General features: G+C 33.9%; 1 protein-coding gene across 2 annotated transcripts in view; it reads left to right on the top strand.

Moving 5' to 3' along the window:
* Positions 1 to 11,608, top strand: part of HSPA4L (heat shock protein family A (Hsp70) member 4 like) — a 50,768-nt gene extending 39,160 nt beyond the window's left edge. For both annotated transcript variants that reach the window (XM_004001096.6, XM_019828991.3), the window contains exons 16-20: positions 1,407 to 1,532; positions 1,824 to 1,931; positions 4,083 to 4,202; positions 7,847 to 8,008; positions 10,315 to 11,608. In XM_004001096.6, coding sequence (XP_004001145.1) covers positions 1,407 to 1,532; positions 1,824 to 1,931; positions 4,083 to 4,202; positions 7,847 to 8,008; positions 10,315 to 10,506 — 708 coding nt within the window. In that variant the 3' untranslated portion in view covers positions 10,507 to 11,608. The remainder of the gene's footprint in view (positions 1 to 1,406; positions 1,533 to 1,823; positions 1,932 to 4,082; positions 4,203 to 7,846; positions 8,009 to 10,314) is intronic.
* Positions 11,609 to 24,785: the final 13,177 nt, after the last annotated feature.

Genomic DNA, 24,785 nt, shown 5'->3' with positions numbered 1-24,785 from the left:
CTATTCTAGAAAACTCCTATGAATGTAATCATACAATATTTCCTTTTGTGTCTGGTTTAGTGCACTTAGCATGTTTTCACAGTTCATCCATGTTGTAACATGAATTAGAACTTTATTCCTTTTTATAATAGAATATTTTTTTATTATTTATATATATATTTCATTTATCCATTCATCTGTTAGTCGACAGCTGAGTTGTTTCCACCTTTTGGGCTCTTGTGAATAATGCTGCAGTGAACACTGGCATAAAAATAACTGTTTTGAGTTCCTGTTTTCAATTCCTTTGGTTATATACCTAGGAGTGAAATTGCTGTGTCATATTGTAATTCTTTATTTAGCTTCTTGAGGAACCACCACACTTTTACAAAACAACTGCAGCATTTTACTTTCTCAACAGCAGTGTACAAGGGTTTAAAATTCTTCACATCCTCACCAACACTATCCATGTCTTTGATTTATAATCATTCCAGTAGGTGTAAAGGGGTTTTGGTTTGCATTTCCCTAATGCATTTTTTTTTTTTAATTGAAGTCTAGTTGATACACAGTGCTACTTTAGGTTCAGGCGTACAGCATAGTGATTAAATCAGTCTATACATCATGGTATCCTCATCACAAGTGTAGCTATCACCTGTCACTATACACTATTACTATGCCATTGACTATATTCTGTGTTGTACCTTTTATCCCCGTGACTTACTCATTCCATAACTTGAAGCATGTATCTCTACTCCCTTTCACTGATTTTGCCCATCTCCCCACTTCTCTCCCCTCTGGCAGCCATCAGTTAGTTCTATTCATGGGTCTGTTTCTGCTCTTTATTCATTTGTTTTGTTTTTTAGATTCCACATGTAAGTGAAATCATACGGTATTTGACTTGTTTAGTATAATACACTCTAGGTCCATTTATGTTGTTGCACATGGCAAGATTTCATACTGTTTATTGCTGAGTAATACTCCATTACACACACACACACACACACACACACACACACACACCCCACATCTTACATCTTATTTATCCATTCATCTATCAATGGATACTTGGGTTGTTTCTATCTTGGTTATTGTAAATAATGCTGCAATAAACATAGGGGTGCATACATCTTTTTGAATTCATGTATTTGTTTTCTTTAGCTAAATACCCAATAATGGAATTATTGAATCATATAGTTCTATTTTTAATTTTTTGAGGAATCTCCATACTGGTTCCCACAGTGATTACACCAATTTACATTCCCACTCACACTGCACAAGGGTTCCTTTTTCTCCACACTTGTTATTTCTTGTCTTTTTGATTCTAGCCATTTTGATTGATGTAAGGTGATGATCTTATTGTGGTTTTGATATGCATTTCCCTGATGACTCTTGTGCATATTCTTAATAGCTAATCTGAACATTTTGAATAGGGGAAGATGATAATGCAAGATAAATTAGAGAAAGAAAGAAATGATGCTAAGAATGCTGTTGAAGAATATGTATATGATTTTAGAGACAAGCTGGGCACAGTCTATGAAAAATTCATCACTCAAGAAGTAAGTCTAAATTACATAATTTTTTATTAGAATATTTGTTTGACAGTGTTAATACGAATTATGTAAACAAACATACCAAATGTGTTACTGTTGTCAATCCCCTTGAGCCACATTTAGGAATGATTCTTAGTTATGTCTCCTAATTGCAGAAGTATGGTGAAAAACATGTTAATGAATCAAAAGCCAGAGAAATCTGAAATTTAATCTTTTATACTTGAGAAATAGTCTGTCCTTCTTTGATAACTTCTAAGGAGAGCATTTTCAGTCAGTGTCTCTTCAATGTACAACTAGGACTTGAATAAACTGTCTACAATATTGGAAGATACAGAAAATTGGCTTTATGAAGAAGGAGAGGACCAACCTAAACAAATTTATGTGGATAAGCTTCAAGAACTAAAGGTAAATTTTTTAAAGTCCGTGTTAATTTTGAATAGAACATCGTTTTCCTAAAAATTGTGGTGTAAAAGCACATTGTCTATTTTTAATAAATACATTAGAAAATACTAAGGTATGTATAAGAAGAAATGTTCTCTAATCTTAAAAGCAATTTTAGAGGTCAGTAATGCTATATGATAACTGAAATTAAATAATGTATAATCATATTTATTCAGACACTCAGATATAAATATGTAGTAGATGGCTGGAATGTGACCACTTTTACATTAGGCATTTTTTTCTGAAATGTTATTAAGAAGTGATTTGTGAACCTGATCCCTTCTATCCATTGGAGGATACACCCTTTCTCTGTTTCTCCCCCCTTCACTGTGCCGTGATTTTGAGGAGTATACGCTGCCCTTTTGTATTTTCACATTGCAACTGATGTGGACACCTGGCCAGTGAAGAAATTCCAGTTTCTTTCACAAAGAAATACGGAGATGTGGCAACCATGTCTCCTTTGTCTAGGTCAATGGTATGATTTTAAGAAATTATCACTATTACTCCTTTCTTTCTGCTTGCCTACCCTACCCTGAAAAAAAATACTTTTAAATTCAGATTACAAGGATTACAGGAATTTGTCTTTTCTTCTTAGTGTGCATCATAGCAGTACTTTAATGTTCACATGAATTGCGATGGGCTTTTATTGAAGTGCAGACTATGATTTGGTACATATGAGGTGGTGGGCCCATGATACTGCATTGCTAACAAGTTTCTAAGAGGTTCTGATGCTGCTGGTCCCTGAGCCATTCTGAGTAGCAAGGGAAATACATAGATGATATTGATAGGGTTCCTAGGATATGGGAAAAGGCAGCCCTTTAGGATTGGGTGAGCAGAGTATAAGAGAAGTTACTTAAAAGCAAAAGCAAGTATCTTGCAAAAGTTATAACTGTCTTCATGCCAGTAAACTACTTTCAAACAGAATAATTAGCAACCAGGAAAGCTGATCTTATAGCAAAACTAGGCTTTATCACATTTTAGCTTGGTGGTGGTGTTACTCCCCATCTCCCTAAAAGAATGTATGTATTTTGGGTAGTAGGAACAGCCAGGCAGCTGAAGTCAGTAGAAATAACTAAAAAGCCCAGCAGCTCTCAAAAAGGATTATTTCACCCCAAATATATAAGTAACCATAGAAATGAATGTTGTACAAGTTTTCACAGGCCTTAGTATTTGGGGGGGGGGGTGGCTTTTAAAAGTTGGCAGTACTTGGTCCTTTTTCAGAAACATTTACAGTAAAATGTATGATGTAAATAGACTAAATGCAATATGTTGTCCTGGAACAGAAAATTATGAAATCCACTTAAAGTCTGGAGTTCAGTTAATGGTAATGTACCAGTGTTGGTCTCTTAGTTTTGACAACTGTATATACTGTGGTAATACAAGATATGTAAGATGTTAACATTAGAGGAAAGCAGTGAGAAGTACTTGATGCTCTATTATTTCCTTTGTAACTTCTCTGAAAATCTAAAATTATTCTAAAATAAGCTGATTTTTTTTTTAAATACATAAACTATCTACAAGAAAATAGGTATTCATTCTTCTAATGCATCCCCTTCCTCAAAATTCCGGAGGCTGTTTTAACATTCCGGGCACTTGGGGCAAGGGGCCAAAGGTTTGTTTTTTGGTTTTGTTTTTTTAAGTGCTATACTTCCAGATCCAGGATTTCCATCTAATTAACAAACATAAATAATATTCAAAAGATAATATTGAATATCTGGAAATACTAGTAATCATGTTGCTTACAGAGTTATAATAGAAGTATTTGCGACCTGTGTCAGATAAATTCTGCATGCGATAATGTCTTTATGGCTAATAGGTTTGGAAATTTTCAACACAACTTTGAAGGAATTAAAAGTGTTGCCTTTGGATTTGACAGGAATCAAGAAGTGGTAATCTTAATAAATGAAAGACATAAATCATTAGGCATCCCTGTAGGATTGCATAAGGAAATAATCACTGGAATTTATTTTCATGTAAGGGAAATAGAGAAGGCATGTTTTGATCTGGCCAGCTTTCTTTCCTATTCATCATCATGTAAGGGTCCAATAAAACTTGTCTTCTGTTAAAAGTCATTTTCAGTTAATAACTTTTTCTTTCAAAAATTTTTCTTAATAGAAATATGGCCAGCCTATTCAGATGAGGTACATGGAACATGAAGAGAGACCAAAAGCTTTAAACGACTTGGGAAAAAAGATTCAACTTGTCATGAAAGTGATAGAAGCATACAGAAACAAGGTATTAAAGTCACAGGGCAAGCTGCTGCTGATGGCATGTGTTTTATAGTACATGGTAGGATGGGGTAATAAGTTCTCAGCCACAAAGCTGTAGCAGTCGTTGCTGCCAAATTCCGGAGACCTTGTACTCTAAACTTACTATTTTTTTTAACATTTGTTTATTTTGAGAGAGAGAGAGTGGGGAGAGAGGGAGAGGAAATCCCAAGCAGGCTCCACGCTGCCAGTGCAGAGCCCTGTGTGGGGCTCAATCCCATGAACCATGAGATCGTGACCTGAGCCGAAACCAAGAGTCAGATGCTCAACCAACTGAGCTACCCAGGCACCCCTATCTTTTTATTAGAAAATTACTGTAAAGGGTACTGATATATTTAAAATACAGTGCAGTTATGCTGCTTTAATCTCTTTAAATTACCTAAAATCCACACTTCAATCCAGTGACTAAATCTATCATTTTCTTCTTAGAGATTTCATTATTGATACAGTGAAAGAGAATTTTTCTTGGAACTTTTTTTATTATAGGCCTCTTGGAGACTGGACAGTGCTAGACTTTATTTTGTTCTTTTGCTTTTGGTTGCTCTCTGTCTTCCAGTCTATGAGACATTTGTGATCTCCTGTACCCTTTATTCTTTTAGATGCACACCCAAATCTATATACCCTTAACCTGCCGACTGTTTTTAAGCTTCAAATATTTAGTTACATCCAAAAGGAAGTATCATTTATATAATAGTAAGATATGACAAAATTAGGCTTACCATTTTTTCCTCTAAACTCGAGGTTAGCAGGCTTTTTTTTAAATGAACAAATAGTGAATATATTAGGTTTTACAGGCTAACAGTTCAGATCTGCCATTGAAGTGCAAAAGCATCCATATACAGTATGTAAATGAATGGGTATGGCTGTGTTTCAAAATAACTTTATTTAAAAACTCAGGGGAAAAAAAACGGCAAGTAACAGGTTAGATTTGGCCTGCAGGACAAGTTTGCTCGCCCTTACTTTGAATAAATATTCACTATAATTTCCCCAGTTTTTATCATGGGAGTTAAAACTGCATCAGTAAGCAGGAGAGGGTAGCACCAGATTCAGGCAGGTTATCTTAATAACTTATGTTTACCAAACAGTGAATTTTAAACACTTTTCATGGATTATCTTAATTTCACAAGGAAATATCATAAGAAAACTGCAGTGCTTAAGCAATTTGTCAAGGATTACACTGGTAGTAAATGATGCAGTTAGGATTAAAACTTGAACAGTCTGAAGTTAACATACAAACTCCTATCACCTATGCTACTTTGTACTACACAACATGTAAAAAGAGGTTGCTTGCTTTACAAAATAGATTTGTAAATTTTGTAACATAAGATTACAATCCAGCCAACCAGAAAGAAGAATCCAGGCACTGATTGCGAATGTGTCCACTGCTGTCAGTGTCCAAAATGTCCATACACGTACAAAGAATAGAAGGATAATGGAAAGGTAAGACGGAAGCAGACAAATAAAAACACCAAGAATATTTCAAATATGGCATTGGACATCCACATAACAATACATGGCCCCATGTTCCCCAGGCTTTAGCAGTCTTGAGTATGCAGGTTTAAGATACCAAAGCAAGACGAGACTTCATCTACATTTAGGGATTTTGAATTTTTCTTATGTGCTGTCTTCAGTTCAAGATGCTGGAACTACAAGCATCAAACAAAACATTGAACCTGTTTCTAATATGCTTTGGTAGGGAAAGGTGAATAGTAAATAAGTTACTTCAAAGGAGTCAGATACGGGGGCATCTGGGTGGCTCAGTCAGTTAAATGTCCGACTTCAGCTCAGGTTATGATCTTGCAGTCTGTGAGTTTGAGCCCGCATCGGGCTCAGTGCTGACAGCTGACAGCTGACGGCCTGTAGTGTACTTTAAATTCTGTGTGTGTGTCTCTCTCTCTTCTCACACTCTATCTCTCTCAAAAATGAATAAAAAAATTTTTTTAAGTAGATAGGGATAAAGGACTATTGAAAAAGTAAGGAACCACCAAAGGTGGAGGAGATTTGTGAGAAGGGCAGACTAATAAGATGATATACTGTTAGGAGAGAACTGAAGGAAGGGAGGGCTCAAGGTATAAGATAACTGCAAGGGAAAAGTTGTAGAAAAAGGGAGAGCAAGTTACAAAACCTCAAGGGGAAAATGTGTTGAAGGAACAGCAAAGAGGCCAGTGTGGCTTAAAACAATGGGAATGGGATTAGAACCTAGTGCCTAGTAGGCTATCATAAAAGTTTGGCTTTGAGATATGAAACCATTGATTGGAGGTTTTTTTTTTTTTTTTTTTAATGTTTATTCATTTTTGAAAGAGAAAGCATGAAGAAGGGAGGGGCAAAGAGAAAAGGGTACAGAGGATCCAAAGTGGGCTCTGTGCTGACAGCAGAGAGCCTGATGCAGAGCCTTCAAATTCATGAACCATCAGATCATGACCTGAGCCAAATTTGAACATTCAACCAACTAAGCCACCCAGGTGCCCCCCATTGGAGGTTTTTGAACATACAAGTACATGATATGATTCATTTTTTAAAGGATGTAGAAACACTCATTTAGACATTATTAGAATAACACAAGGAATGATAGAGGGTTGAATCTTGCATATTGAAGGGGGAAAGTAGTAGTCAGATGTTTGCATATTGTAAGATTTGGTGATAGATTTTATGTAAATGTGACAGAGGAGTCAAAAATGACTCCAAGGATATGGCCTGGAAGGATGAAGTTGCCATTTACTGAGATGGGGAAAACTGGGAGGAGTAGGTGGGGGTGTAATCAGGATTTTGAAACATAGGTGGTCATTTCATTCTTTATAAATGGAAATTCAGGTTGGAAGTTGGATATAGAGTTGGGAATTCAGAGAAGAGGCTCAGGCTAGATATCTTTTTAAAACATGCATGTGAAGGGATGAATGGGAAGGAATATAAGATGTGATCCATGAAGTAGAAAGGAATTCAGAAAAATGTGGGGACCCAGAAATTGGGTCTTCTACAAGCAGAAGAAGAATACGTGATGAAGCTTTATAGTTGTAAAACACAACATCACCATTCTCCCAGTTCTTTGGCTTTGGAGTACTCTTTAATTCCCTTTCTCTTTATTTTCTATGTCCCATCTATAATCCATCAGATCCTCTTTCTGTTGCATTGCCATTTCTTTCTCATGATTACCATCCTAAACCCTGACTTCTTAGATTACTTTCTGTATGTGGTAGCTGTAGTTGTGTTTTTCAGACAAAATTTTATTATGTACTTCTCTTTATCAAGAACTGTTGTTCTGTTATATACTGAGAATTTTCTGTCTAGCTTGCACTATGCCTTTATTCCCCTACTTCTCTTTATTCCCTAACAACTGAATTCCATGCAGCTTCTTTCTTAAGTACTTTTCCCTTGAATATTCTGCACTAGTCATTTTTTGAAAAAACCTGACTTCTTCAGAAAGACTTTCCTTTTAAAAACCCACATTGATTTTTTTCTTTCTCCCAGTCTCTTCAGTTTTGTGTAATTTGTATGTGGCTTCTTCACATGGGTATGTGGGAGGTATACGTTCAATAAGAGTCTAAATCTTTTAAACGGAAATTATTGTTGCTTATGGAAATATTTTCTATTAAGTAAAAGGCTTTTTTTTAATAGGATGAAAGATATGATCATTTAGATCCAGCTGAAGTGGAAAAAGTTGAAAAATATATCAGTGAAGCCATGAATTGGCTGAATAGTAAGATGAATGCACAGAACAAACTAAGTCTCACTCAAGATCCTGTGGTGAAAGTCTCCGAAATAGTTGCAAAGTCAAAGGTAAGTAACTATGAAACTTTCTTTTTAATGGGTTCAAGCCATTAAACATTTTTTTTTCTTATTTTAGACAGCACACACAAGCAGGGGAGAGGGGCTGAAGGAGAGAGAAAGAGAAACAATCTTAAGTGGGTTCCACACTTAGCACAGAGCCCAGTGTGGGCCTCGATCCCACATCCCTGGGATGATGACCTGAGCCAAAATCAAGAGTCAGACGCTCAACCGACTGAGCCACTCAGGCACCCCAAGCCATTAAACGCTTTTATTGGGAGCCATACTTTAAGCAATAATCAGCTTGCAAAAGAACTTAGAAAAACAAATTTAAGGCTAAATTTTAATTTTGCAAAAAAAAAAAAAAAAAAAGATTTCTAGGTGGGACATCTCTGTTCCTTGATTTAGTCACATGAGGCTGTGTTTTTAAATTTTAACTTTACTACACAGTGAAATAAAGCAATGTGACAACTTCTTACTGTTATATATGTCAGACTTTTCTAGACTGGATGAGACTTCTAAATCTCCATTATAAAACTTTGCAGTGTAGGTTTTTGACATCATTTGAAATCTGTAAAATTCTATGGTAAAATCTTATTTCTGAGATAAACTTTCCAGCCTAAAAAACATTACTAGTGAAAATATCAAAGATTATCATAGAAAACACCGTGAAAAATACTGAGATGAACTTTACAATAAAACTAGCATTTAAGTAGAAAAATGATTAAAGACGTCAGAGAAGCAGTTGACAAAAGAAAACATACATAACTCATCCTACTAACTCTCCTTTACCCATCTTTTCTTTTCACTGGTCATGGTTGTGTGTTTACATTCATAATCTTTGTCACAAGTTGTCAAGGGTGTGAAGAAACGGATGTTTTCCCTGAGCAGCTTGGTTGAATTTGTTTCATTCTTTTTGTATCAGTATATGTGTAGAAATTTAAAGGAAGTATACGTACCTTTAACCCAGAAATCATAATTCTAGGAATTCATCCTAAATCGATCATTACACAAGTATAGGAAGATAACCTTCCTGGTAAATTAGCAAAAAGTTGAAAGACACAAATACCTGTAAGAAACTAGATAAATGGAAGCATCTGTACAACAATTTGCAACCATTACATGATTTTAGATATGAAGAGGAGTACAACGTATATCTTTTAGATATAAAGATTTAGATATAAAGATTTTATATTTAGATATAAAGATGAGTACAACGTACTGAGTGAAAAGTTACCTCGCTATATAAATTAGCACGTTCATAGATTTGTAGGTTTGTATGTATGTGTGTGCGTGGACATGTATCTAGAAGGATGCTCCCCAAAATGTTAATGTTACTCTGTAGAAGATGAAATTCTGGTTGATTTTTTTTTATTCAGTGTGTTTTCAGGTTTTTTTTTTTATTCAAATCTAAGTGTTTTCCTTTTGAGAAAGTTTTGCAACAAAGCTATAATAATTTACTCCTAATCAGATGAAATATAGAGTGTGATAAGAGCAGTTTGCCACTACAACATTCCCCCAGTGGGGTGCCTGGATGGCTCAGTCAGTTAAGCGTCCAACTTGCGCTCATGTCATGATCTCACAGTTTGTGAGTTTGGGCCCCATGATGGGCTCTGTGCTGACAGCTCAGAGCCTGGAGCCTGCTTCGGATTCTGTATCTCTCCCTCTCTCTGCTCCTCCCATGCTCATGCTCTGTCTCTCTCTGTCTCTCAATAATAAATAAACGTTTACAAACAAAACATTCCCCCAAGATGTTAGTCCCTGTCTTTCCTTCCCTCTCCTAATCTTTGTGACACTGGTCTTGAAAGATTTTAATGGTCTTTTATTTCTGTGTTAAAAAGAAATAAGGGCAGAGAAAATACATTGTATTTATTTTAAATTATTAAGTTGCATTTACATTCATGACTTATTTTCCTTCAACATAGCTCTATAATTCCACTTATTAAAGCTGTTTTTGTGTAAATATCAGTTTATGAAATAGGTGTTATTTGACAGAATTCTCATAACAGAGCATCAGGCATAATTTAAAGGAATAAATTAAAAATTATTTCTTCCTAAGTAAACTATATTTAAATTATGAAGAACCAGTTTTTAGGGAGATTATATACAAAGAGTATTATTGTTAAAGATTGAAGAGTTCTCTGTCAGCACTAACATGCACTAACCCAGAAGTAAATGCTTCACTGACGTATTTGAAGAAACTTGGTTATCTGAGCTAACATAAATTCAGGAATGTCACATTAATGTGAAATTTAGAACGTTAATAGTAACTTACTCTGTAGTAATTTTAATATAATCACTTCTCTTCATGTCTTTAGGAACTGGATAATTTTTGTAACCCCATCATTTACAAGCCCAAACCAAAAGTAGAGGTTGCTGAAGACAAAACAAAAGCTAACAGTGAACACAATGGACCAACGGATGGACAGAGTGGGACTGAAACTAAACCAGATATGACAAAAGACAGCTCCCAGCATCCTAAATCTTCTGGAGAGATGGAAGTGGACTAAGTCTTAATTTTACCTTCACATAATTCAGACAGTGCAAGCAATCACCAAGGTCCATTCTTCCTTTTACATGTGGTACACACAACATACGTTCAGTTCTTAACCACGTTTTGTCATTTGTTTTTTGGAGTAGTTTTGAAAAGTGTTTTATATTGAGTGCACTTCTGTTCATTTCCATTGCTGCTTATGTGAAGCTTTAGCTGAGAATAGATTTATAAGTCAGTTTAAGCTTTCCTAATATATGTTATATCAAATATGCGAGACTGATATATAGTTGGCAACAATCTACCTTATTTAAAGCTTCTACTTGGATAAACCTCAGCTCCTGTATTTAGGAGAGGATACTGTTTTGCACTATTGCAGAAGCATAGATTTAATTGCATCATCATTTTGAAAAACATTGAAATTGATGTGGTTTAAAGCCACCGAGGCACTGACTTTTTTCTAGTTATTGTAGTTATAATTTAAATATTAAAACAGATAATCTTATTGGTGTGCCATGAGAACTCCAAAGTGCTGTCATCACATAAATGAACTAAATCACATGTTGAAAGGGAAAACACACAATTTTTATGTTAAGGTGACACCAGCAGTTTGCATCTTTTATTAGTAATGTGGATTGATGTTTCCTCAAGAGTAATTCAGTGTCATTTTCACTTGAAACTTCTGAATCTATTTGTCCTGAAGACCAGCTGCTGCTAACATAATACTAGCCTAAAGATGAGGCATTTTTGATGAAAATACCTTCATGTTAAGGGGCAAATGCTATTGACCGACTCAGATGTTCATGTGTGATGTTGATAGCCTTGTTTCAGTTTTAATAGTTGTTTTGTTTTTCTTAATTGACTTTGTTAATATCTGAACACAGGGTTGGGAGAAATGGCACAATGTACTGCATTATATACATTTATCACTGATTTACATAATGTTAAGAAATAGATAAACACTTAAATAAGCGGTAATACTTGAAAAGAAGTACTTATACCGTAAGTCTTAGGAAATAATGCTTGTAATAAACTTAACTATGTTACACATATCAACAGGCATAGAATGTTACATAAGTGTAATATGATATGATGTGATTAAATTATAGTTCCTGCTGTTACATTACCTGTTCAGATCTTGGCTCCAGTTTTGGTGCTTCTTATATATATTATATGGGACAAGGGACTGTGAAATTATGATATTTTAAGACTTAATCAGTGCTTCATCACCAGACTTGTTCACGTTGTTCAGTTCTGTCCAGAGGCTTGAAACCATTTAAGTATGGGAGCAGTCTGAAATGACTTTTCAAACCTACGAGAGGCATAGACCATGCATGGCACTTGTGTTTCATGCCAATCAACTAGATTAATAACCTAAGTTAAAATTTTGAAAGGCTCACTTTTTCCCAAAGCTAAAACCTTTATATTAAGATGAATTAATAATGACTTTCTTACATAGTAAAAATTGAGAGTTTAATATCTTTAGGGATAGTCATTATTTCTCACAAATAGTTCTCTTAAGAGAGATTTTGTTTCTACAATGTAGTCTGCACTGAAAGGGGAGCATATGGAGCAGTGCATTTTGCAGGGATTTTTATTCATCCTTTTTGAGGGAGATGTCCCTTTTTTGCATTAAAAAAATCATATAGACCCAATATATTTTTAATGTCTTCTAGTCTTTAAACTTCTCCTTGTCTTAATACTCTTAAAGTGAACTAATTATATCCACTAGTAATTAAATACTTTCTTTTTAAAGCATCAGTTGGTTTTCATTTATAGGTTGAATATATAGGTTCATTTCAGGAAGAGCATCAAAGTTATGAAGGAGTATTTCAATAGCACACATTAGGGAGTTCGTAGCTTTTTCTTGAGTTAACAAGAAAATCTCCACCCACTTCGTTAGGAGCTATGTAACTCCAAAACTTGTGAACAAATGTGTAAATAACCCTTTCTGCATCTGAACTGTCTAATATATCTGACATCTTCCCTTCCTTCTTAAATCGGTTTATGTAGTTCTGTGTTTTAGATCTATAACATTCTAATTCTTACATTTATATAACACTTCACTTGATAAGTTAAATACATCCAAAGATAAGATGTATGCTTTCCTACTCATCCAACTTAAATGATATTTTCAAAAGCTGTTTAACCTTATGATGTAGTTGTTTACCGATATAAAGAAAAATATGTTCTTAACAGTTTGGGGTAGAAGGTATGGCTCAGTTTAATCTGCATGGAAATATATGCAGTACTAGACAAAAAAATTTTTTTTCAAAATAAGCCACTATTTTAGAAGTTATTTTAGAAAAGACATAGAAAATTAGAATGTTTTCCTATAATCAAATATGAATAATCAAATATGAACTAAGTATGTAGAAAATAGGATGATTAAAATACACTTTTACTCTATGAAAAAGTATAAATCACTTGGTTTCCAAATCCACTTCCTGATAGCCAATCATACTGTGATTATAAAAACAAAGATTGCTTAAATAACAAAGTTATTTAACACAAAGTTTGTGATGCTTTAATTCCTTTAGCAGTATACAGAATTCTTAAGTTTAAAACAACTAAAAACAGTACACCAAAGAATTGGGCTTTTGGAATAAACAGATAATAATCTCAGTGTAAAAGAGTGTAACTAATTAGATTTTTCCTAAGAAGAAATAAAGATTTCTTAGAGTTTCTTGGCCAATTTTTAGTATATTTATGATTACTTCCTAGATAGCTATATTAATGAACTTGGGGCTCAATTTTTATATAATAAGTATGAAAACATTTTATCCAAATTAGGACATCTTGAACTGTTTTGAAAAATTATCAATAAAGACAATGAGCATTCAAATACAGTGATCAAATTAGCTGACTTCAGTTTGAGCCAAAATAGAACCATTCCTCTGTATTCATGAATTTGAGTTGTAATAAGCCTATAAACATTCTCATTAGGATTTTGTTTTTAACAGGTGATATTTGGTAATTAACAGTTGAAACCTTGGCATTGATCTTAAATATCATAGAAGTGATTCTTAAATGACAAGACAAATATAACTTCACCTTTCTCATCTTTTAGAATTTTACAACCAGAAAACTTCAATTCTAAATTAAATGTTATTTTGTGATTAGACTTAGGAAGTTTTAAGTAGAATTTGGCCTGTGATATCTGATTCTATAAAATTAATGATAAGCATTACTGATTGTATCAATATTTAAAATCTGATGGCACTGATTAAAGTTAGCCACTGATGACTTCAAATGTCATTGGTAGTGTGCTTTAAGTGTGATTCTAATATTATGCTCTTACTCTACAATCTTTCATAACTACCACTTAGCAAACTAATCTTTTAAAGCCATTAATTTCAGAAGACAGAATTTTGATGATCAAAAAAGAAAAGCAGGTTTGAAATTTCCTTTTTTGTTAAGGTCTTACCATTTTAAAAGTTCCCAGGGAGCACATAATCTTTTCTTTCAATAAAAAAGTAACAGAAATTAATGCAAAGACCAAAACTTAACCAAAACAAAAAACTTCAGCTATTTTGCTTCCTCATCTAATTTTAAATGTACTAATAAAATTTAGTTCTTCCATATACTCCTGTGTTTCCTAAAAAAAAAAACAGCTTTGGGTTTATACTACAGCCAGATGTCTAAGTTTTTTTCTTGCTGAATTCAAGGGTATTTGCTTCACACTTTAAATAAAAAGGCACCTGGAATTCTTAGAATGTTAAACTGAAGCTGCTTAGAAGAAGAAAACTTAACCTCTGTGGCACAGTGGTCAGTACCTGTTAGGTGGTAATGGCTCTTTCATCTTCCAGATCCCTAAGGCTACCTCTAGCATATTGTTAGAGTAAGTATTAAAAGAAAAAGCACATCTATTAAAACACATTATTAAAGGACTCGGAACTTTCAAATCAAAAAAGCTAATTGAATGATGAGCATTTTATTCAGTCTGTCAAGCAGGTCAAAATCCATAACCATAACAAAAATTAATAGTATAATCTTTGCTTTGGAATCTTTTACTGTCCTAAGTTATAGGATGATTATTAAGGAAGTATATAGTTACCTAAAAATGACCCATCCTGTACAGAGATAAGGGAAATTCAGTATGTTTTATTTTTATAGTGTATAAACTATAAATGGAAATGATCTTTCTGGTGCATCTTGATCCATTTATTCTCTCATCCAATTCTAGGCTCTTGTATAATCCTATTTTTCTCCAGCACATTTTGGTTTTTTTATTTTAGATGATTTTTTAGGTCTTTCATTTTGTGTATTTTTAAATAGTTTCACAGCTATCCTATCCCTTTGATAGCTAATTTTATTGCCTTTGTTGCCTTCTCAACACCAAATCTTATTACTGTGAAGAATTTTTTGACTCTTATAAATTCATACCTGAAAAGCCGTGTTGTAAGTTTCCTCATGTAGTATCTCTAAAATTTAATAATGGCTTCTAGAGTTTTTGTATTTTGGCCTCAGAATACTTTTAAGTAGTTCTGGACCAAAAGAGGTCCGTTTTGCGAATTATCATATATGAAGAAACCCAACATTCCTTATTTTTAATACAGATACCAGTGTGACAAAATAAGGGTCAGAAATTCAAAATTGTTAAAGGGTTAGCCACCTTCCATTGTTTGTTCTTTCTGATTTACATACATGTTCTGTGCATCTTCCTGTTTTGTTTTTAGAATTTCCTAAATTTTGTGCTTCTAAGACCTTGAGTCAAAATGCTCTTGAAATCATATGGACCCATCCAGAAGAAGGTGTTAAAATGTCATTAGAAGGTAGGGAAATCTAGGAAATGCTTTAAAGTGTTGTATTATTTTCCCTGAAATAAAATTTTATGGCTTAATGTCTTGGAAGCAGACTCACATTAAAAGTGGTTACCTTTTATACTTGGTAAGATGAAGCCATTGTTTAATTCTACAGTATATAAAGCAGTTTTTTAATGAAATTATCAAATTGTTTTAGTTCTAATATGGCATCCAAGTCATTTTTTCTTTTCTTCAACCATTATTAAAATAATTTCTATTGTGACTCTGACTCTAGTCATTAGTGTAAAAGAATTTCTGGTGGTTTAGTTCCTATTAGCTAATAATTTTGTTTTTAAGAAAATTACATTTCGTAATTTCCAAGTTTGTTTTCAATACAAAGAGTAACCAGTGCAATACAGAAAATCATAACCAAGTGTGATGTGTCTATAAAAATAATCAACTGATTTTTGCATGTAGACCCTCAGCTTCAACAAGCTGACATGAGAATGGTTTGTGATGTTACACTGATAACATTCTAGGAATATAAATTTGGCATACAATTTTGGTTCACAAACATCCATAAAGTTACATATGGCAGGATCAAAGTATATAAAATACTTTCTGTGTATGTAAATTGGCATCTTCATACTAGTGAACAAATAGCAATTGATAATAAATGCAATTCATTTTTGGATGACAGTGCACCTTGTCAAGTCATGTAATTATAATAAGTCTATACCTACTTGTTCCTTGAACTATGTGTTTTGCACACCTGAGGTTTAATTGTCACATATTGAACTTAACTGACTTGATGGTGGTTTGTGGACAAGTCATTAGAGACATTTAAAAAAATTTACTTATTAAGGGAGGGTCTTTAAATGAGCAAATTTTTCAAACCTTCAGATGCTATTTATTGATTTTGTGAACAAATAGTTTGTTAATGTTGGATGTGTTGTCAGAATAATTTAGCTTTATACTGGAAGAGAAAACAGGAATAAGTCAATATGATGACCTTAGAAATTTTCAGTAGGCATAGAGGAGCTCTATGCCCCAGTGAGTCTCATAAAGCTCCTCTGTTTGAGAATTGCTATTCCTGACGAAAATGTGTCAAGTCGTTTAGGGTGTTAGGGTAAGAAAATGATTGAGGTCCCCTGGTCTAGAGTATTTGGTGCTTAATCTTCTAGGGATAGAACAACTTAAAAGCATTCAAAGGCTAATGGACCCTCTGTCCAGAAAAATATTTATATTTCAAACACTTTATAAACTAAGCTTCAATGCAAATAAATACTTGTTAAGTCTAGAAGGCTTAACAATCGGCATTCATTCCTATTCATCTTATCCTGAATTTGGGAAGAACTGGATAGGATTTAGGTTTGTTTTGGGGTTTTGTTTTTTGGTTTGGGTTTTTTTGGTAAAACCAAAGTCACTAGTAATTAAACAGAAAAGACTTAGCCTTCCAGAGGTGAAGAAGGAATGTCTGTTGATTGTAAGTACCTCTCATTTTTATCCTTTACAATTCTCCCTTTTTAAATGTAAAAAAAAAAAATGTTCAAGATGGTTCACAGAACCTGCAAATGCCAGAAGGCAGTCTGAACCAGTTGTGTCCAGCAGCATTGGCAAATGACTACATTTGGTTTCCTATTTAAGTTCACTGTGGTGGTAAAGCAGTGTAAACCTGAAAGGACTGGTGTACTGGTTTTAGAGATAAAAAGGATTAGGTTAAATTAAAAGTAAATAAGTAGGAAGGCAGCAATTTGTAGTTAATAAAATGAACCCCACTGAAGGCAAAGAGAAGCAAAAAACAAATCACACAAAATAAAAGAAATCCAAATGTCACTAGTTACAGTAAACTTGGCCAGTTTAAAAACTATGTGGTTTTTACACTTCTTAATAACAATGTAATAGTTTAAATTGATGGAATAAGAAAATGCCAATCAAATGAAACTATAAATCAAATTGACTTTAAGGTAAAAAAATAAATATTGAGATACAAGTGAGCTTCAATAATGACAAATAGAGCAATTCACCAGGAATAAAAAATTGTGAAACAATAAGAAATATATAAAGCAAGTGACAGTACAAAGAGAAATTTGGGCCCAAGGTAACTGATAACTGGTAGTAAGCAGCTAAGTATATAAAAGAATAGAATTTTAAAAGGCAGATCTGATAGTTTATGTAAATAAACTATCACTCAACTGTTAGGTAAAACCTAAGTATACATGGGGTGTTTATAATAATAATTATCAGTAAACCACAGCAAATCTCAATAAACACCAAAGACCATCATACAGATTTTCAAACAGTGCAATGTGACTAGAAGTAACCTATGAAGATAGCCCAAGAGAATTTCTTACACCCATATACTTGAATTGAAAAAATTAATTTTTAGAAATGTTGAGGCATGTTAAAAATTAGAATATACTTCTAATTGGAATGATAATATAAACCTGTTATATATGTTTAAAATATTTTTTATGTTTTATCTTAAATTGCAAATGCACCTCTTAAAGATCCCTTTTGGATCTATTTTTCTTCCTGCAATGTACAAGAATGCACATAAGTGTTCAGCAATCTTTTAATAAATGAAAGCTGCCTATAAAGACTTGGTTACGTGCAACTGGAGTGCTATTTTAGAAATTTAAATGCTTTGATGCCTGTATTGAAAATGAAGATTAGAAACTTAAATGACCTAATCACCCTAGTAAAGAAGTAGAAAGACAACAGCAAAATAAAGAAATTAGAACAAAAGAAAATAAGAGGAGAAATTAATAGCAAATGAAACAATCAACAAAATCAAAACCTCTGTCTCCAAGTAGAAAAAAATAGACCAGCCTCTAACACAATTGAGGAAAACACATCATTAAATCAATTTTGAGTTGAAAATCTACCCATAAAAGATATACCAAGTCCAGAATGTTTTACAAATCTCCTACAAATAAGTCCCTTGAAACTTCAGAAATTAAGAAAGCCCCCTAACTGCTCTTATAAAGCCAGTCTCACAGCGTACTCTCTATATATACCACACCAGAAAAGGACGATATGGGAACAAAATTACTCTTCCAAACCCACTCATGAAGATAAATGCAACAAATTACAAATTTTCTAAAATACTAGCAAACTGAATTTATAAAGGTTAAAAATATACTAACAGATTTGTTTTATCCCAAGGATGCAAGAGTAGTTTAATGTTAGGAAATATCATTCACCACATTAACAGATGAAAAAAGAAAAAAAAAAATTTAACAGATGCTAAGAGTATATTTCATTGCTCATTTATGATTTTAAAAAATAATCTTATACTACTTAGTCCAAGCCACCGTCATCCTTCATCTACATTATTATAGTAATGTACTAACAGGTCTTCCTGACATTTATTTCCAATGCAACTCAAATTTATCCTTTTAAAACTTAGATCATGGGTCACTCTTCTGATTAGAACATTCCTTAGATCTCCACAGCATTCAATAAAACCCAAAGTCTTTACCATATCCTGAAAATCCCTACATGATCTGTACCATTAACTTTTACCTCATACTTTACTGCTTTCCTCCTTAATCACAAAGTTCCAACCCAATGTCACCTTCTGTTTTAAGAGCAGTGTAAAACTGTTGAAAGATAAAGAGAAAATCTTAGAAGTCAGAGAACCGAAATCTTCGTCAGACAACAAAGACCATTACACCTCTAAGGAGCAACAAGACTAGTTGACTGACTTTCCAATGGAAATGATGGAATCTAGAAGACAAAGGACTGAAATATTCACTATTGACTTAGTAAAGTGAAACAAAAATCTACCAACATAGGATTCTATACCGAGTGAAAATATCCTTCAAAATGAAGACAAATATTCTTTCATAAAAAACTAATTTTAGCAAATCTGCACCAAAAGTAATAATACTAATAGAGAATTCTTCAGATGGAAGAAAAATGCAAGGAAAAGCACTAGAAAACATAAATGTGTGGGTAAATCTAAATATTAAATGTACGAACAAACACTGTCTTGGGGTGCCTGGCTAGCTCCGTCACTAAAGCATGTGACTCTTGATCCTGGGGTTATGAATTCAAGCCCCACACTGGGCACGGAGATTACTTAAAAAAAAAAAAAAGAAACTATCTTGACCACAATATAAGAGATAGAATGCATGACAACAAGGAATTAGTACTCTTAAAAAACACCTAACCAAAACCAGCCTCTGAGTTTTGCAAATTTTGTCTCAGATGCTCTTCTTTCTTAGCAACACAAATGAAATGCAACTGAAATAATTTATATCAGACAGCTATTATGTGAACTCACAGGTACACACAAGTGTATATGTGTGTGTGTGTGTGTGTGTGTGTGTGTGTATATATAATCTGTTATAATTCAGTGCTTTTTCTAAATGTTACTGTTGTGATGCTATCTCCTATAGGTACATTTTAAAAAATCAGGTTTCTAAATTTTTAAGAAAGTATTTTTGTGTTTATTTTTGAGAGAGAGAGAGAGAGAGTGTGTGTGAGCAGGGGCAGGAGCAGAATGAAGAGACACAGAATCTGAAGCAGGTTCCAGGCTCTGAGCTGTCAGCATAGAGCCCGACACAGGGCTTGAACCCACGAACCGTGAGCCGAAGTCGGATGCTTAACTGACTGAGCTACCCAGGCACCCCCAGGTTTATAAATTTCTAAGATTTTATAACTTCAATTTGTTGTGGTATTATATACATCCTTCTTTATGCCTGTTACTCCTTTTAACATTAAATTGCACAGGAGTCTGGTTCCAGGCCAAAACCTGATCCTTCAGGTTCAACAACACAAGGACACAGATTTTACCAAGCTGGCCTCACAGGGGAAAACTGCCCTCTTCACAACAGACTAGGTACATGGTTAGTGTATTGCAGTCTCTGGAGGGGGTTGCAATCAAGGACTCAGACTGTCATTCCAACCCTGAGTCAACAATGCTGATGTGTAATTTATCATTCCTAGCCCACCTGCCTCCATTCGGAGGCCTCCATACAGTGGAGACTCCACGAAGACTTCCTTATGACAGGACCTTGACTAAGATATTTTTCCCCTCTGACCTCAGTAGTATTTTACTCCTAGCCGTTACCCCTTTCCTTCTGTCAAGTTCCAAGTCCATAAAATGATAGGAGTGTTTTATTCAGCTCTTCAGTAAGACATCTTCCACTGCTGGCAATGCCTATCATCTGACTGACCCATGTCTGGTGCCATTCTGCAATGAAAAATGGAACATTGAGGAGCTACCATTTTTCTTTGCTTTTTGCCTACAGTAGCACAGGAAGTGAATAAAGCCTTCGTTATTACTTTCAGTTTGGCTTACTGTCCTATTTGACCACACGGATACTTGACAGTTTGACAGACAATTCTTCAATTTCCTCTTTTTTGATTTTCACTGGTCTAGTAGTATTTTAACTTAAAAAAAAAAAAAGTTATATACATTCCGGACCAAAAAAAAAAAGGTGGGGGGGCAAAGGGGAAGGGCAAATCAGGCTTACCAAATTGGCAAATAAAAGAAAAAAAAATGGAACATTCCCAGAATCCTCAGCAACTTTCACCAATATGCCTGCCATTCACCAGAACTTAATCTGAAAGCTACCCCTATCAGCTTGGTAGTCTAGGAAGCTTAAGTTTTTTGACTTGCACTTTGCTATCTCCAACAAAACTGGAATTCTGTTAATAAGGGTGTATATGGCATGGGCAGAATTAGACACAGTAAGGACACAGAGGAACACCACAGTTGAATTATTCTCTCAAACAATTTACATTTATTTTCATATGTCTATGAAATGTTTATAGATATTGATCATATATATGGCCAACAGAGGAAAAGTTTTGAAAACATCCTCTAATCATAAGCCAATAATCTCATACATTTACAAATTAAGAATGAAAGAATAGGGACGCCTGGGGGGCTCAGTTGGTTGTGCATCTGACTCTTGATTTTGTCTCAGATCATGATCTCACAGCTCATGGGATCAAGCCCTGCGTGGGCCTCTGTGCCATCAGCACAGAGCTGCTTGGGATTTTTCTCTCTCTGCCCCTCCCCTGGTCACACTCTCTCTCTCTCTCACTCAAAAAAAAGTGAAAGAATAGATGGACGTATCATAGAGAAAAATAGAGAATTACTATCTGAAAACCAACAAAAAGGAAAATATATCGTACCAACAGGGTAAATGAAAATTGTCCTAATGAAAATAAATGTATAGCTGTATTTGAAAAACCTTAGTTTTCCCTCCTATGTCTTCTTTCCTACACATTTCCTTTCATTATACTACTATCACAACACTTCAGACACCAGATGTGTTGCAGCAATTCTCTGCAACACCAGCCAGGTGTCCTACAATTTAACTCTATTTAATAGCCTTAAATAATTTTGTTTTTAGAAAGTACAAGATGAAGAAAGGCATAAGTACTCATCTAATGAATATGATTCAATTTAATTCTAACACTATCCACCTGGAGATAACATCAGATCCCACAGATTAAGGGTTCAGTCTCACAAGACTACCCCCTTTCAGATGTCAATCATAAGTAGTACATCCTCAGATTATCCACAACTTCTGTGCACTTGGCTACAAATTAGAAATTCCCATAACCCCCTCCTTGGGTTCAATTAATGTGTTAGAACTCACAGAACTCTGGGATTAACACCTACCAATTTATTAAAAGTATATGATAAAGGATACAGATAAATAGCCAGATACATACATAGGCAAGCATAAGAGCTTCTGTTTCCATTGAGTTGGGGTATATCACCCTCCTGGTGTGGATGTGTTCACCAACCTGACAGCAATCTGAACCCCCACTACTAGGATTTTATGAAGTCTTCCTCACTTGGGCATGATCAATTATTAATTCCATTTCCAGCCTCTCTCCCCTCTCTGGAGGTTGACGGAATGGGACTCAGAATACCAAGCTTCTAATCATGGCATGGTCTTTCTAGTCACCAGCTGCCATCCAGGAGCCCACCTAGAGTGACCTCAACAGAAAAATGATGCTCCTAGTGCTCTTATCACCTAGGAATTTACAAGGGTCTTAGGAGCCCTGTGTCAGAGGTGGAGTCAAAAACCAAATATTAGGACAAAAGATGCTCTTATCACTTGGGAAATTACAAGAGTTTTAGGTTCCTCTGTGCCAGGATCCAGGGGCAGAGACCAATATATATATTTCTATTATAGCCTTAAATAATTTTGTTTTTAGAGAGTACAGGATGAAGAAAGGAATAAGTACTCATCTAATTAAATATTAGAAAAAACAAATCAGAAAGACATGATTAGTCAGAAAGACTACCTTGCAAAGCTAAATATAAAAGATAAAGCTAAATATAAAACATAAAGACTAATAAAAAATATATCTTCTTTGGCAGACAAAATAAGGAATAAGAAAGGAAACTAAGTACAGATACAAAGGAGATTTTAAAAGACAAACTGTTCTCTGATAGAAAGTTTGGAAACCAAAAGAAAAGAAGCTCCTGGCAAAACATGAACTGCCAACATTGACCAAAAGGCAATGGAAATTTCAAGGTACAAGACACTATACAAGAAAATGTGTAACTAAAATCCTCTACTGATTAGCAATCTATATAAAATAAAGAAATTATATAGAAAGGAAATTAGCAATTCCCTAGCAATGAACTATTTGAAAAAAATTTTTGCAAAAGCCTCAAAAACAATAAAATACATAGGAATAAATTTAGCTAAGGAGGTGAAATTTCCACACACTGAAAACTTTAAGACTTTGATGAAAAAAAATTGAAGACACAAATAAATGTTTATGGACTGGAATAATTAACTTAGTTAAAATGTCCAGACTACCCAAGGCAATCTACAGATTCAATGCCTTTTCTATTAAAATTCTACACTTACTTTCTTTCACAGAAATTTAGAAAAAACAATCCAAAAATTCATATGGAACCAAAAAAGACCTAGAATAGCCAAAGAAATACTGAGAAACAAAAAGGCTGAAGGTGTTGCACTTCCTAATTTCAAACTATATTACAATAAATCCCAGGGATGTAATGTACAGCATGGTAACTATAGTTAACAGTACTGTATTGTATATTTGAAAGTCACTAAGAGAGATCTTAAAACTTCCATCACAAGAAAAAAAATAAGTATCTGTGGTTATGAATGTTAATTAACCTTATTGTAATCATTTTGCAATATACACATAAATAATTATGTGGTAATACCTTGGATTAATGTTACATGTCAATTATATCACAGATGGAAAAAACCTATATTACAAAGTTACAATAACCGAAAGAGCATGGTACTGGCATAAAAACAGTCACATAGACCAATGGAACAGAATTGAGAGCACAAAATAAACCCACATATATACAGTCAACTAATATTTGACAATGATCTAAGAATATACAATGTGACAAGGATAGTCTCTTCAATAAATGGTGTTGGGAAAACTCTAAAATCACATGCAATAGAATGAAATTGGGCCCCTGTCTTTCACCACTCACAAAAATTTTAAATGTATTAAAGACTTAAATGTGAGACTTGAAACTGTAAATTCTTAGAAGAAAATGTGAGAGTTGAAAGTGTAAACCTAGGAAAAAATCTCACCATTGGTTTTGGCAATGAGATTTCTAATATTACACTAAAAGCACTAGCAACAAAAGCAAAAATATGCAAGTAGTACTACATCTATCCGAAAAGCTTCTGCACAGCAAAAAAAAAAAAAAAAAAAAAAGGAAGAAAGAAAGAAGAAAGAAAATAAAGAAAAAAGAAAAGGCAACCTATGACTAGAAAATATTTGCAAATTATATATCTGATAAGGGGTTAATATCCAAAATATAAAAGAAACTTGTACATCGCAATACCAAAATACTACTACCACTAATAACAACAATCCAAATTGACAAAACACCTAAATAGACTTTTTTCAAAGAAGGCCTACAAATGACCAACAGGTATATGAAAAGGTGCTCAACATCACTAATCAGAGAAATGCAAATCAAAACCACAATGAGATATCACCTCATACTATCAGGAGGCTAATATCCAAAAGGCCAAAAATAACAAATATTGGCAAGGATATGGAGAAAAGAGAATCCTTGTATATACTGTTGGTGAAAATATAAATTGGTGCAGGCATTATAGAAACAGTAGTATGAAGTTTCCTCAAAAAAATTAAAAAGAGAACTTCCATTATCATTCAACAATCTTACTTCTGGTAATGCATTCCAAGAAAATGTAATGACTATCTCAAAGAGAAACCTGCATCCCCATGTTAACTGCAACGTTATTCACAACAGCCAAGACTTAGAAACAACATAAGTGTCATATATATATATATATATATATATATATATATATATATATATATATATAAAATGTCATATTTATCAACATAGGGAATATAGTTAGTAATATATAACAACTTTGGTGACGGTAGCTAGATTTACTGGTGATCACTTCAAAATGTATATAAATGTTGAATCACTATTTTGTACACCTGAAACTAACATAATATTGTATGTCAACTACATTTCAATAAACGAAAAGATAAACATATATAGAAATTCTGCAAAACAGAAAAAAGACAA

This window comes from Felis catus, chromosome B1 (genome assembly GCF_018350175.1).
Source record: "Felis catus isolate Fca126 chromosome B1, F.catus_Fca126_mat1.0, whole genome shotgun sequence".
NCBI classification, from domain to species: domain Eukaryota; kingdom Metazoa; phylum Chordata; class Mammalia; order Carnivora; family Felidae; genus Felis; species Felis catus.
The sequence above is the reverse complement of the archived record's forward strand: the minus strand, read 5'-3'. Positions and strand labels throughout refer to the sequence as shown.